We start from the raw sequence: 15,032 nt of genomic DNA on the forward strand, positions 1-15,032 counted from the left end.
AATTTATATTTACTTTTCTCTTTTTGTATTATATATTTCACAATTTGTATTTTTTCTTTACAACGCATTGCGGGCGAGCAAAACCACTAAATCTTTCGCATGCAATAAAAATTACTAAGGTCTGCTTCAACCTATACACAAGCAAGCCAATTCATGTTTATACAACGTACAAATTACACGCAACAACAATGCTTCACAAAGCCAACAAAACCATCATGACATACCGGTCCAATAACACTTACCTTTAATGCGTACGTGTGTTTGCACTCGCATACTTTTGCGTGCCATGACATTTATTCGTCGGTACGTAGACTTGAAATTCCACACATTATACATTTGTACATAGCGCGACTACGTGCGATGGGATTCGAGCTGCTGCTGACCATGTTGCCCTGGTATAAATGGCATATCATGCAACAATTCTTTGAAGTTTTCAGATTCCCAAAATTCCATCATGCGATATTTTTCTGTCTTCAACGTCATCGCATATTGTGAAATTTTCTCAGTCAATCTGTTTGGAGTATGGGGGAGAAACTTTAATAAATTTTTCTAAGCAGCAAATTATTTAACAAAATATCCAAATATTTAATATTTTGAATAAATTTTATGAAAATTTTATTAAAATAAGCTTCAATTTATTAAAAATAAAATGTAAGTATTTACTTATTGGTATCCAGACCTCTATTAAAAACCCTGTGTTCTATTTGCCAAATTAACAATTGATTGCAACATGGTTACCGGGATACCTGAATTTTATACGGCAAAGGTGATTTAAAGTGGTGGGTAGCATTCAAGAACTAATTTACCGATTTTTTTTCGAAATTTCTGCTAAGGATTCAATATCGCCTCTACATTGGATTATTTATAATAATATTTATTTAAGTTGTTAATAAGTTTTAAAAAAATCACCTAACTGTTGTTGCTAGCTTGGGCGCACTTAACATAGACGTCCACTGCGAGCGAACCTAATAATATAAAATAAAATACATACATATCTATATATAAGTAAATGGGTAATATAGAGCATATTAACTACATGTTAAGTTTATGTTATGTTTTCTGGTCAATGTTAGTATTATGTTAAGTATTTACATTTAAAGAGTAATATTTATTTGCATGACATCTGGGGACTTTTTAAGTGATGAATATAGGAATATCAATGATTATGCGTTATTTTTGTACTTGAATCGGTTCACAGGATATATGCAGATATCATTGTCTACAGTTCTTAAAGAACTAAAATGGGCAAAGTAAAAAAAAAAGAGTCAGAAAGAATGAATTTCAGAGATTTTTAATTAATACATTGTTTTTAGGAAAAAGTTGCCACCAATGAATAATACAATACTGAAAATGACATAAAATTTCAAATTGTAACGTTAAGTCTGTTACGAACGGAAATATCAAAAACAAAATTAATAAAATAATTTTGGCTTGGCGTAAAATTAAATTTATCGAGAATCATCTCGATCTATCGAATGACGCTCCAAAAATGAGCCGAAATAAACAAAATTCGCTGAGGGCACTGAAGGCTATCCCAGTCGAGGCTTATAAAAAGTGGGTATTGGATCAAACATTAGCATGCTGGTATTGGCTCAAGAGCCTATTTTGAAGGCGATAATGAAGATTTGTAGACTACCTGAAAATGTAGTTTTTTTTGTCAGTTCGGGTCGAATTTGTTTGGACCATATAATAGAACGAGTTGTGAAAGTTAGAAGAATAGTAATAAACCCGACCATTTTGCTATAAAATGTGATAAAGAATAAAACGCGTCTCAATCGCTTCGCTCCGTAGTTCAATGAAGGCTATCCGAGTAGGCTGCAAATGATTATCGTGGAAAGACAGACATCTACAATTGAATTTTGGATTTATCTGATTTTCCTTGTAACTGCGTTATTTGAACGTTTGAAAGAGGAAATCGTAGATCAACGGCTTCATTCAAAGAAGAAGAATGTGTGTGCTCCTAACTAAAAATAATACATCGTGTCACAAATCAATGAAGACGAAGGCAAATTTGCCTAAACTTTGTTGAAAGTATTTTTTACATTCTCCGAATCTAACCTCTAGCGATATTTACTGTTAAAAGACCTCAAAAAATGCTCGCTGAAAATTAGCGTCAATAAAGAGGTAATCCCCGAGACTGTGATCTACTTTGAAAAAAAAAAAGACAAATCGAATCAATAAAATGGCATGGAAAACTTGAAGGTCGCTGTAATCGGTATATGGACCTCAATGGCGACTATATTATATAATAAACTAGAATTTGGTCGCAAATGACTGTGTTTTGCTTTAAAACGACATATTTAGCCTGCATGGTACGCATATACCTACATACATATCCTGCACTGTTATTACTCAAAAAGAAGCAAAAAGATAACATATTCAGCGTCTTGTATTGCGTTCGGACTACTACTCCTCTAAGAGGGCAAGTCTTGATGGCATGACAAATGTTTAATACAAACAACTCTTTTAAATTAAGGTTAAGTATATCAGAAGAATTCAAGACGAAGGCAAAATAAAAACCTTTTTCCACGCAAAAATTGAATTGCGTACTTATTTATAAGACTGAAGCACTAATGCGAATGTGCATATGTATGTACATTCAAGCATATTTATGTATGTACATACAATCATACACACATACACATTAAATATTTACATGGAGGGATTCATTAAAAATTACTCCTGCTACAACTGCACCATCAACCCCCAAAAGTGCTACTGATACTGGGTGATGACTTTGAATGCCTTAAAGATTGGGCAGCGCGTACTTATCATTAATAACTACTTGCTTTGTGGTGAGTGGGTCACAAAATTTAGACGCACTATTGTCCTCTGCAAATCCTAAGAGTAACAGGCTAACAGAAGTATTGTGGAAGAATTCCAAAGAAAGTGCATGCTGCAAGCGAATACATACATACATGCATACATATGGTCCATGTGTAAAAAGTTTCCGTAATGAAATTCATAAAAAATAATATAAAAAAAGAAGTGTACAAAATGATGCTAGCAAAAAAAGAAGGCCAAGACAAAGGAGTAAAACAAAAAAACTTGAAATCAACAGTTTCGCCTCTGTTGATCCTCCATCGAGAATATCATAAATATACATACATATATACGCACATCACTGTGTATGCATGTACATACATACATATTTATATATATTATATACGCATATACAAATGTATACATATATATATCTACAGTTGTCCATATGAGAGCTTAGCAACTGCTAACCGAACCCTATCAATGCATTTTATAAATAAATATGTATGTACATCTGTTGATCATCCTGCTTTTGCTGTAAGACAGCATATGCTATTTTATATCGCTTAAGCAAAAACAAAAAAAAAGCAAAGAAACAATTCGATTTGCTTTAGTCACTTGCAGGAACATCGGTGAACTTGTTCCTCGCATGTATAAATAAATACATACATGCATGCATACTTATATACATATGTGTTTTCCGTTGCGAAGCTCATTGAGGAAGAAAAGACAGAAGATACTAATATATATTCATTAGGGTGAGCAGGAAGCAGACGTTTAAAGATACTTCTAGACTTGATAAAAAGTCAAAAAACAAATATATTTTCTGAAAAAGAACCTACTTTCCAAAAAAACATCTATTTTCTAAAAAGAAACATATTTTCTAGAAATAAGCATACTCATTTTCTAAAAAGAAAACTTATTTTTTAAAAAGAAACGTATTTTCCAAAAAAATATCTATTTTCTAAAAATAAACATACTTATTTTCTAAGGAGAAAGTAACTTATTTGAAAAAAAAATTCCAAAAAAATATATATATTTTCTAAAAATAAACATACTAATTTTCTAAAGAGAAAGAAACCTATTTTTTTTTAAAGAAACATACCATATTTTCTAAAACAAAAACCTATTTTTTTGAAACGTATTTGCCAAAAAAAATATCTATTTTCTAAAAATAAACATACTTATTTTCTAAAGAGAAAGAAACCTATTTTTTTAAAAAGAAACGTATTTTCCAAAAAAAATATCTATTTTCTAAAATAAACATACTTATTTTCTAAAGAGAAAGAAACCAATTTTTTTTTTAAAACATACCATATTTTCTAAAAAGAAAAAATTATCATATATAAACATTTAAATTTATTTCTAAAAAGTAACAGATTCTCTAAAAAAAAAATGTATTCTCTAAAAGGAAACATACATATTTTCTACAAAGAAGCCTAATTTTCTTAAAGAAACATGATTTCTGCAAATAAGCATATTTTCTAAAGAAAAATATTTTTTGAAAAAATCTCCCCATTTCAACAGGTAAGGACGAGCGAGTATTCCCAATTTCCTTATTTTAAAAATTATCGTTACAAAAAAAGTTATATACATATATTGTTAATTTTTAAGGAGTGATATATTGATACAACAAAATGGAAAGAAATTTATGATGTTCTTCTTGATGATTCTACATGGTATAAATAGCTTCTGTTTATATCATCATAAATAAACACGGAGTCTTGCCATTGCCTACCAAGTTGCAACTGCTATTTGAAAAATGATTTTGTAAAATTCTCAAATTTTTTTTTAAGCCAGGACAACAATGTATGCTCGTTAAATTTTCACAAATTCAAAACCAAAATGTATATAAAATATTATTTCAGAAGGGAGAACCACGCACAAGTATTAACGTCTACAAAACTAATGGAGGTCAACTTCGATGCGCCAAACCGCAGCTCGCTGCTTTAGCTCTGCTTTTTGATCAAAACAAAAAAATTTGAAAGAAACAAAGTTTATTTAGTTTAATTCAATGCAACAGAATGCGCGAATAACGCTTAGAGTCGTATAACAGCTTGATTCTCTATTTGATTTATGAAGTTTTTTTGTTCTATTCACAACGCTCCAAGATTTGGCGTAACGAAGAAGGCAAAGGATATATAAACTAAATGTTTAAAAGCTTTTGCAAACAGTTTATTTTTAATTTGTGTATGTATATTTTACTTGTCTTTTGGTTATCGATTAAAATACAATATTAAACGTATACTCTATTTTGCTTATACTTAACAGCCTAAAGAGTTTGTATGTATAACTTTCGCATATTAAAGTCAAATGATTGGAATGTTTACACAAAAACTCTGCAAATAATTATCGATAATTTGTAACATTTGTATGGAGGCGTGATTTACGCGTATAACTGTGCATACAGAAATTTGGTAATCTTTTGAAAAAAAAAAATACGCACTTAAACAATAACAAACAAATACTATTGAGTACTACCATTACCATATATGTATGTAAGTATGTATATTACACTTACATACATAAAAGTGCTAATAATTTCGTTTTTTTTTTGTTTTTGGTTAATTTTGCAAATCAATACTTGATTTTCGTTACTGTGTATTTAAAAACATTTACGAACTAACATAAAAGCACAATATTTCCACTTTCGTTGCCGGCTAAAAAGGTGCGATTCAAGGGTAAAACCGCCAACGAAGTGAGCACACCACGGAATGTTTCTGTGCGCAATTTCGTCACTGTGTGCGTGGCGTGAGAACTGCCAATGTCCGCATAAATACCGACACGATTCCCTGTGGTCGCATAAATCAACTCAGATTCGATGGTTTGGAGGAAGTGGGCTGGTTCGGCGGGTGGTCTACAAGTACGAAATCATTAAATGGAATATTGAAAATGCAATAATAGTGTTAAATTACAAACAAACTTACTTGAGCTGATAGTGCAATATACCATCTGTGGCATGCCAAACCGCCAAGCTGTGATCCAGTGCTGAGCTGATCAACTGCTGATCGTTAGGTGCAGCTAACTGCAACAAATCGCATTCCATTGGACGCCAAGTATTCACAATGCAACCCGTACGCGTATCCAACATAACAATACTGCCAGAGGAGAGTCCCACGGCCAGCCAATTGCCCGATGGTGCAACCGTTAAACAACGTACTGTGGCATTGCCCTGTGTTGCGGCGTTACTCACACGCCACTCGTTCACATATTGCATGCAACGTGTATCGATTATTTTCACCGAAGATTCAGCGGTGCCGGCCAAAATCAGTGGACTAGGTGAGGGCAATGCTTTAACAACTGTTATTGGATTGTGTTTGGGCGCATCGAGCACACCCAACGGACGGCCGATGAACGGATCCCAGATATGCACACCGGAATCGCAGGAGACGACAAGGCGGGAGGCTTCGAGGAAAGCAAGTGAGTGTATGGATTTTTTGTGTGCTGTGTAGGTGAATTGACAGGAGGTCGTCTTGCGGCCGTCGCCTTCGCTGCGTAAGGACCATAGTTTAACGGTTTTATCCTGAAAAAATTTACATATATTTTCCACTTTTCACTCTTCGCACTCACCAACTTTTTTATTTACAGTTTTTTTTTAGAAAGATGTTTTGTGTATTGAATGTATTTTTTGTTTATCAATGATTGATGTTTGTTAATGCACTTTAACTTGAAAACGAAATTTTTTAATAAAATAAAATTTTTGGAATGAGTAAATAAAAATGCAATTCTCAAGCTTAACGGAAAGCACGTTGCAGTTTCATGGTAAAGTTAATTAAAGAGACTGAACTATCTTTTTGAAGACTTACTATGCCATAGATCGCAGAGGTTGGTCAGTCCAACAGCACCGTATTTATGCCGAGCGTTAAGCAAGCTGCGGACTGCGATGTTTCGGAAAATAATTTTTCTATGAAACCTTGAATAGAAAAAAGAAAGAGAAATCTTTGCCCCTCGAGAATCAAAATGATTTAAAAAACTACTTTTTTTCTATTTTATCGAAGTACATATAAGGCTCCACATATTTCGGTCGAATATGCAAGAAATGCCTCACCCGTGATAATTTCTCGTTATCGCCGACAAGCGGACTGCCAATTCGGTAGCATTCCTCCAAAACTTTTAGCTTTTTATAGAGTCATGACCGAAAACCCGTAAACAAAATTTGGCAGAAATTATCGTATATTAAATCTAAATCGATTAACACAATATATAATGTTTTTTTTTTTCGATATAAAAAATTCTGAGAACCGAGATCTACTATAAATACCCCTTTTATCGAGATTACGTTCTTTGCATATAGATTAAATATATTTCGAAGACGGTATATCTTAGTAAAAATTGTTAAATCTTCATCATCGCATATCTAGTTGTCTGACATAAAACTATTTGGAGGATGATTAAAAAAAAAAAGCAAAACTCTACATTTAAAGAAGACATCAAGACGAACATCATAAAATAGATGTTAGTTGGAACCAGAAAACTTTTTATTAAATAATTTAGCTCTATTTGCAAATAATTTTTTTGTTTTTTCTTACAAAAAAAAGCAATGGAATTGAGCATGGAATGCTATACGGATGATGGTAACGAAATAATAAGTGATAAGAAAAAGAATTTATGAATGAGTCTCACTTACCTTCGAAGCCGAAATGAAACTGTTCTCGTTGTCTAAAGCCAAAATCGAACGTACTGAATTTGTGTGGCCCACAAAGGATTGCAATTTTATTTGTTTTAAATTCAACATGGTATCCTTGTCCGAACGACTAATTTCATGTCGCCAGTAAGCCAACCAATTGCCCTTCAAATGTCGCACCGTTGGTATGTGTTCAAATTTGTAGGCGACCATGTCTAAAACCTCCATGGGACCGACTTCCTGTTGCGATTGATTTGCTGTGCCACCACTGACCACCTCAAGACGATTACCAATGACGTTTGTGCCAAAACTATTGGCCACCAGCAGCTCTGGTTCCGTTAAATTATCTTTACTCTTCGATGGACTGTCAACCGTATCATTGTTCGACTTGTCATTTGCGGCTTGTAGCGATTTATAGTCGGGTTGCTCAAATTCATGGCAAAGTGTCAAGATAAACTCCAAATTACAAATTGTACGTTGCATAATAGCCTCGCCCAAGAAACGTAAAAATGACAAATAAGAAATGTGTGCAAGCGCAGGACTAAACACATCACGTATCTCCTCACGTTCACGTCTGGAATTTGTGCCATCATCATTTCCAAAGCAATTTATTGGCGGTGATATCGATAGTTGACTCATAGTTTGATTTTCAAATTGCTCACGTATACCGAAAGCCTTGTCGAAAATGAGGAAGAACGGTCTAAGTGTTGGTATGCATAAATGCTCTTTAGACATATCTGGACCGATACGCACACAGAGCGTATAAACTGCATCCAACCATTTACGTGCCAATACCGAACGGCCCAAATAGCCGCTGGGCATGAGAAGACGGGTAGAGCCCAGTATACGTACAATGGGCAATAGCATATTTTTGAGTATTGTTTCCTATAAAGAAAAAGTTTGTGTGAATTACATTCATATATTTGTTTACATTTTTTTTTTAATTTGAAAATTTACCTTTAAGTGTTCCATTATTGTGGCATCCATCAGACAAGGCACCAGAAATTTAAGTAATTGCAGTGTGCTTATAATAGCGCCTTCTAGACTGGGTGTTATGCGTTTCGAGCCCAAAGCGATCAGTTCGCTGATATGTGGGAAGTATTGTACGAGTATAACTTCCTCGCCGAATAGTGCTGTGAAATTATGATAAATATAGAAATAAAGCAACAGGAAAACATTTGAGTATTAGTCACACACCCGCTATAGACATCAGACACTCCAGGACACGCGCTGCGCTGCGATCGCCTACAACATGCGCGTCCGACATGGAAAAGTAATTCAAATTATTCAACTCAGCTTGCTCATGCGTTTCGGGTAGCAAATTCTCTTGACCGACATAACACAGCGACAACATTTTGAGCAGATTACGTGTTATGTAACGCGAAGTTAGCGAGGGTCCCAAACGGTGTGCTAGCCACATCAAGCTACCAGCGCTCATTTCAGAGATGCGATTGTTTTGCGCTGCTTTAGCTTCCGACATTTTCGAAATTACCGAAGCTTGCAATGAGTCCAAAGCAACTTGCGCTTGCAATTCACTTTCCTCCTCCGTCTTTGTCTGCTTGTTCTCTGCTTGCAGCTGAATTTTGTCGGCGGCATTTTGCTGCGATTTCAGTTGTTTCTGCTCCTCTTCCACTGCTTGTGTGATAATTTCAAATGAATCGATACTTTTGCGTGAGCCGATGTCACAGTCGATGGTGTTTAATTGATAACTACGCCTTATGGCGCTGGCAGGTATTTCAATTGTTGGCGATTTGGCGCCAAGCTGTGCGGTGGGTGAGTCAGTTGCGCATTGACTATTCAAGGAGACCTTATCGGCATCCTCCAGTGATGCGCTTGACATTTTTGAACCGTAGAAAATCTCTGAAATCGCCAATTTCTCTGATGCTGTTTCGCTTTGGTTGTAATCTTCTTTAGCTTCTTCGGCAGGTGTTGGGCGCATGTCAAAAGAGTCGATCGACTTATTTTCACTGGTACCAGAATTTGAGATGTGATCCGAGTTGGCATCATCATCAAAACTGAAAACGTCCTCTACTTCCTGTTTCGAGGCGTTTGTAGCTGTGAAGTAAGAAATAAGTGACACAAATAATTAAATTCCTCTTTCTGAATTCTAAGTCTACTTATAAAAGAGAAAAAACGTTAACTTCGGCTGCGCCCAAGCTATAATACCCTTCACAGGTGCATTTCTTATATCATAAAAGTGTGTAAAAAGATCTTTAACTTGATTTGGAACGGTCAGTTTGTATTTCAGCGCAATACTATAGGTGTCCGATCTGAACATTATGTAAGGAGATTGTAGCACTGCCTTGAATAATAATATATACCAACTTTCGTGGGGATATCTTGTCAATTAAAAAAGTTTTTAATGCGAAAACTTGATTTTGATCGGTTGTTGTTGTTGTTATATTAGCGGCAGAATTCGTTTAGTTTGTTTTTTTTGCTACAGTGGTCGGATTCCTACAAATGAGCAGTTTCTTGAGAAAAGGATGTGTGCAAAATTTAAGATCGATATTTCAAAAACTGAGGAACTTAATGTCATATATACATACAGGCAAACGGACATGGATAAATCGATTCAGCTAGTCACGCCTATCATTTATATATATATGTACTGCATAAAGTCATCGCCGTTTCCCTCTTGGTGTTACACACATAGTGGTAAACTTAATATACGCTGTTCAAGGTATAAATATTTAAAAGTGTAAAGTCGTTTCGAGTTTACTTGTAGACACATTGTTAGCATCTTTCATGATGCCGAGATTTCTAAGTAGGAAACTTTTTGTAGTTTCAGGACGGAATTGGCTTGACACAACAGGAATATTCTCTGATATCATTTATGGGCATTAAGCATTACATCATAAATGTGCTTCAAACAAATACGAAACAAATTTTTTAACTTACCCGGTACTTTAACATGCAGCGTCGTATCTTCCACACTTTGATCCGTGCCCTCCGTTGACATTAACGTCAAAGAAATGTCATCTTCTGTAGAGGCATAATTTAAATTCCGACTCGTTCGACGACTACCACCACCTCCATTGTTCGTAGAGCTATGATAATGAAAACCATTACCATCTTCCGGTTCTTTGTAACCGCCAACAGCCTCAATGAGTGGCGCAATAAAATTGTGTAGAAAACATTTTAAGCCGAAGCGTACAATCAAATGCAACAAAAAACTGTGGTGGTAAAGCTTAACCGATTTGCGCGATTTAAACGAACTGCTCATGGAGAAGCGCACTTGTCCACCGGTTGCACTGCTTGCATCCGCATTGCGTGTGCGCACCGAAATCATGCCGCGCTCAAAACTCTCCACATCGTACAATTTCATTATGGGCAATAACAGGTACTTTTGTGTATTGACAATGCCGAGCGCTTGTGCCACTGGATCGAATAAATTCCATGCAGTTAATATCGATGTTTGCTCATCTAAAAGCAAGTCAATGATGTGCGGCAGCAGTAATTCCACGGGAGAAAATTGCTCATAGCCAATGGGCTCCAACAAACGACCGATATACGCACAACACGACATCACTTTACACTCGGCAATTTTACGTTCGAAAAGCACACGCTGACGATCCATGTCGGTGTATTTAGCGCACTCACGTCCATTACAATTGAAGTGTGTGCACAATTCCAGCAGCGAGGAATTCAAATCGAATTGATGCAAAGCACGTATAAGCGCATAGGTAGCATAGAAATTACAGGGAAACGGTATCAATTGGTTGGCGAATATTGGTTCGAGCAGCTGAGTGGATGTTGGCGCTGGCAGACCCTTGTCGGTGAGCACAATGGCGGTTTGCGGTTGCAGCAACAGTGCGACAGTATAACGTAAACATTTCGGTATATCTTGACGGTGTAAGCTAGCCACAGTGCGACACGCTTGCAGACGTTCCTCGATGCTGGCGTTCACGCCGTTCATGAGCATTGCGCGCAGACGCTGCATAGCAAAGAGCTCTACAATTAGGCAGCCCAACACTTGGAGTTCACGTTCGCGGTTCTCAGTGAGCAGCTGTTTCATGGAACGCTTTTTTAGATAGGTTGGGCTTGGCGCCAGTAAACTTTTTGGTTTATGCTTATTTTGTGTTACGGTTGGTAGGCTTGCATTCGGATTATCCTCTAGAAAGAGACGATTTGTAAATGAATTTTCTGAGCAGTGTGCATCAAACAACATATCACTGTGAATGATCTTTTCCAAGGTGTTCGATGCTGGCTTTTGTTTTGGAAAAGTGCGTGCGAAGAATGTTTCCATTGTTTCGAGAGTTTGGAGCAGCGCATATGGATTATAATCTTTTGGCAAGTCAATAAAATTGGTGCTGGGATAGAAATTTGAATTGGATGTTATATCGCTAGCCGTGTTATTAGCGCGCAAGGACATACGCGGCGAAGATGAAGAAGCACCTGAACGACGTAGCGAAGTTGTTGCTGCAGTGAGTTCCGTTGGAACACCGACTGTTTCGCTAACATTAAGGTTCTCTGTGCTTTTGGCAAGACGTCTTGACTCGTTAGGCCGCAACGTGGAGCTGCCGGAACGTGGAGACCGCGGCGATGCAAGCAATTGATTGAGACGTGGTGGTGTTTTATTGAACCACGGTGACGGAAAACGTTTGGCGGGATGTGGCGTGTTAAACAGTTGCACAATACCACGTTGGCAGAGCTCTTTATGCTGATCTACCAAACTTAGGCATACATTTTTTGATTTGACGGCAGCCTTACCGGATAATTTATAGCTATAATAATTGTATTAAAAATTAAAGCACATTATATTCAAAAATTTCATCTCATATCTTACCCAAAATTGAGATCAATCCAGTGTTGTAGCCTCTCACTAACGTACTGTGATTCTAAAGCTTCCCGATGTTTTGCAATGAAATCTTCAGGGCATGAGGCCCATGCAGGCAACTCTAAATCTGGTAAGTCTTCGTGTATGCTCTTAAAAATCATTGGATCGGAGTAGAATTCAGGTATACATTCATCCGGGGTCCACTGTTGCAAGCGTTGTATGGATACGGGATATTCAGCAGGCACCCAAATTGGACGCACGTGCTGGCAGAGCACTTCTTCCGGTGTACGACGTGCCATATAAACAAAATATGTGATTTCCGAAAGAAAATCCGACACATGATGCGGTGCTTGACTGCTTGTGCCGGCTGACACAGTATTTCCAACACCATTTGCACCTTGATGGGTAGCATGTGAAAACATTAAATCTAAATGTACATCACCTTTGTTCAGTCGATATTTGCTTTTAGTTAAATCACGCCAATTCAGACCATTGCGTGCTGTAAAATCAGTTACCCATGGCATTATGTGATGGTAGGCCGGATTATTAAGTCCACGGCCGGCAGCGTTATTCAATATAGTTAGATAATCAAAATTAGAAAGTTGACCATTGCACCACATCTCACAGTATTCACGCAACGTAAACTGATCCAAGTCGTATGCGAACTGTAAATCGAATTTTGTATTGCTGGAGCAATCAGCAGTGTCATCCTCGCCATCCTCGTCATTTCCACCACAAACATAGCTGACACTTTCATTTTCTTCTAGAACCACGGAATTGTCACCATCAACTCCGTGTGCAGTTTCGCTGGGTGATGTGGCACCACGTTCAGCAATATTTGGTCGCAATATGCAAGACTCTAGTCGTGGTAGTACTTGTATCCAGAGATTTTCGCGCACCATTATATCATGTAGACGTATATCACCCAAAAAAAGGCCAGCCGCTTGTAGTGCTTTTGAAAGCTGTATAATTTGATAGATAATAAAGAGTGGCTTGTTGTAAGATTTACCCAATATCGACGGTGAATAAGTTATGCAATCGTAGAGACTTGTAACGATGGCGGGTGGATAAAATAATACACAAAAGTGAGTTGAAGTTTCTATAGAGATGAGTGCTGGCATTATATTCGCATGGCGATCTAAATGTTTAAAAGTACCAAAAGTAAATAAATCAGGATACAAAAACGATGCATTTATATTAATAAGTTTCTCTTACCAAATGAGTCCTCTGCGAACACAACTCCGTTATTATTTTCGCATTTTTGATCTTCGCTTAACCTGTCTAGCTGGCAATGTATGACAGGACAATTGTATACACGTTGTATCAATTCCTTCAACACTACATCGTAAGAAACAAGAGCGCATGCTGAAGGTGGGCTCAATGTTCTACCGCCTGGTGTCGATGATTTGGCATACTTAACGTTGGCGCCTGGATAACGTTTGTATGCAGCCTCCCATAGATTTTTGAAATTTATATTGGTTACATAGCACAATGCTTGAGAATATGTGAGCGGATTGTTGGCTTCAGCCTCTACAGTTGTTTCTATGCCTCCTTCGCCACATTGCCATTGCAGAGGGAATACTTTCACATTTGGTTTCTTCAAATAAGTTTGCAATAAAATTCTCGTCCACGGATGATCTAAAGGATCACTTGGATGTGCTCTTCTATCAAGTTTATGCCATACATTAAAAGGAGAAATTTTGTGATGCTGTTCTAACGTTTGTAACCATTGCTTATCGCAAATCAATTGATAACGACCAGATACAGAGGTTTCACACAAATGTTGAATGTTTACACCAATTTCATTACAAAGCACATCCATTTTCAATTTTTAAATACACACATATGTATGCTCTTCAAAACATAAACATTTCAATGGAGTTGGGCAATTTTTTAGCAACACTTTCGTAATTACAATTTTGAAGCAGAACTTCAACGTAAAGTTGTATTAAATATATTATGCCAAACTACTAACACCATTACACAAACATTTTCACTTATTTTATTCATTCGAGATTATTTGCTTGACATATTTTTTAAAAAATTGTTGGTCGAAAACAAAGAAGGTTTTGCTACATTCTGCAGTGAAAAGACATTTTGCGATTTGGTTGAATTACTTTTGATCTCCAACGTTTTATCGATAACTTTCCGATACGTTTTCAGAATAAAAATTTATTATATATGGTATACAACCAATGGTGTACAACCAATAATAGTTAATTTGCAAAAATCTTACATATTTATGTTTATTTTGTGTTTAGTCGATGAAATATTACCTATATTGAACTATTAAACATCCTATATATAAACATGGAATGTTTTGTATCGAGCAGCTGTGCTTCATCTCTAGATTAAATCAGCTGTTAGAAAGTAAACAACCACAGGTTGACACATAATTTAAAAAATTCAAATTTAACCCTTTTGTGAACAACTAAAGAAATTAATTTTATTTTCAAGTCAGTTGTTTTAGGTATAGTGCAAAAATATTCGTTGATTGAATAATCAATACTAATAGGGAAAAATACGATTATAACTCAATACAGAGGACCTAGAAGACAGTTACAGTTCCCACGACAGTCAAACCGCTTTTCTCATAGTTTCTGTCGCTACTACAACATCAAGTAGTTTTAACGTCAAACTGAATATCTTCGTTTGAAAAATGTAGTAAAAACAGATTCAGCTTTCCTCTAGTATTTAAATTTATTTTACTTTCCGGTTGGGTTATTGTCTACTAAAAATTTCCTTGTGGGAGGTTTAATTGGACATCGTACTTGAATATGTGATTTATTTCGTATTCTAATGCCTTTGAACTCTTATCACAATTTTACGAGATTCATTTAGGCAAACACATTTTTACTTTTAAATATA

General features: G+C 36.2%; 1 protein-coding gene across 3 annotated transcripts; it reads right to left on the minus strand.

Moving 5' to 3' along the window:
- Positions 1-198: 198 nt before the first annotated feature.
- Wdr81 (WD repeat domain 81) lies at positions 199-14,380 on the minus strand. 3 transcript variants are annotated; one of them, XM_014233616.3, is made up of 8 exons: positions 13,380-14,367; positions 12,174-13,302; positions 10,286-12,111; positions 8,585-9,442; positions 8,345-8,520; positions 7,391-8,272; positions 5,691-6,286; positions 4,917-5,620 (listed from the first exon to the last, which is right to left on the minus strand). In XM_014233616.3, the coding sequence occupies exons 1-8, from the start codon at positions 13,984-13,986 to the stop codon at positions 5,386-5,388; spliced, it is 6,309 nt and encodes a 2,102-aa protein (XP_014089091.3). In that variant the 5' UTR covers positions 13,987-14,367; the 3' UTR covers positions 4,917-5,385. The 3 variants fall into 3 exon arrangements, with proteins under 3 accessions (XP_014089093.3, XP_014089091.3, XP_069963669.1); XM_014233618.3 differs by lacking the exons at positions 4,917-5,620; positions 5,691-6,286 and adding an exon at positions 199-511 and having other exon boundaries at positions 13,380-14,380; XM_070107568.1 differs by lacking the exons at positions 4,917-5,620; positions 5,691-6,286 and adding an exon at positions 6,443-6,676 and having other exon boundaries at positions 13,380-14,380.
- Between the last annotated feature and the right edge of the window lie 652 nt (positions 14,381-15,032).

The sequence above is a fragment of the Bactrocera oleae genome, chromosome 3 (assembly GCF_042242935.1).
Source record: "Bactrocera oleae isolate idBacOlea1 chromosome 3, idBacOlea1, whole genome shotgun sequence".
NCBI lineage: Eukaryota > Metazoa > Arthropoda > Insecta > Diptera > Tephritidae > Bactrocera > Bactrocera oleae.

Excerpts from the sequence above, each read along its gene's own strand:
- Wdr81 (XM_014233616.3), bottom strand. The coding sequence starts at position 13,986 with ATGGATGTGCTTTGTAATGAAATTGGTGTAAACATTCAACATTTGTGT. Across the intron at positions 13,303-13,379 it reads GTTCGCAGAGGACTCATTTG|ATCGCCATGCGAATATAATG; the intron begins GTAAGAGAAACT and ends TTAAACATTTAG. Across the intron at positions 8,273-8,344 it reads CAATAATGGAACACTTAAAG|GAAACAATACTCAAAAATAT; the intron begins GTAAATTTTCAA and ends TTTTCTTTATAG.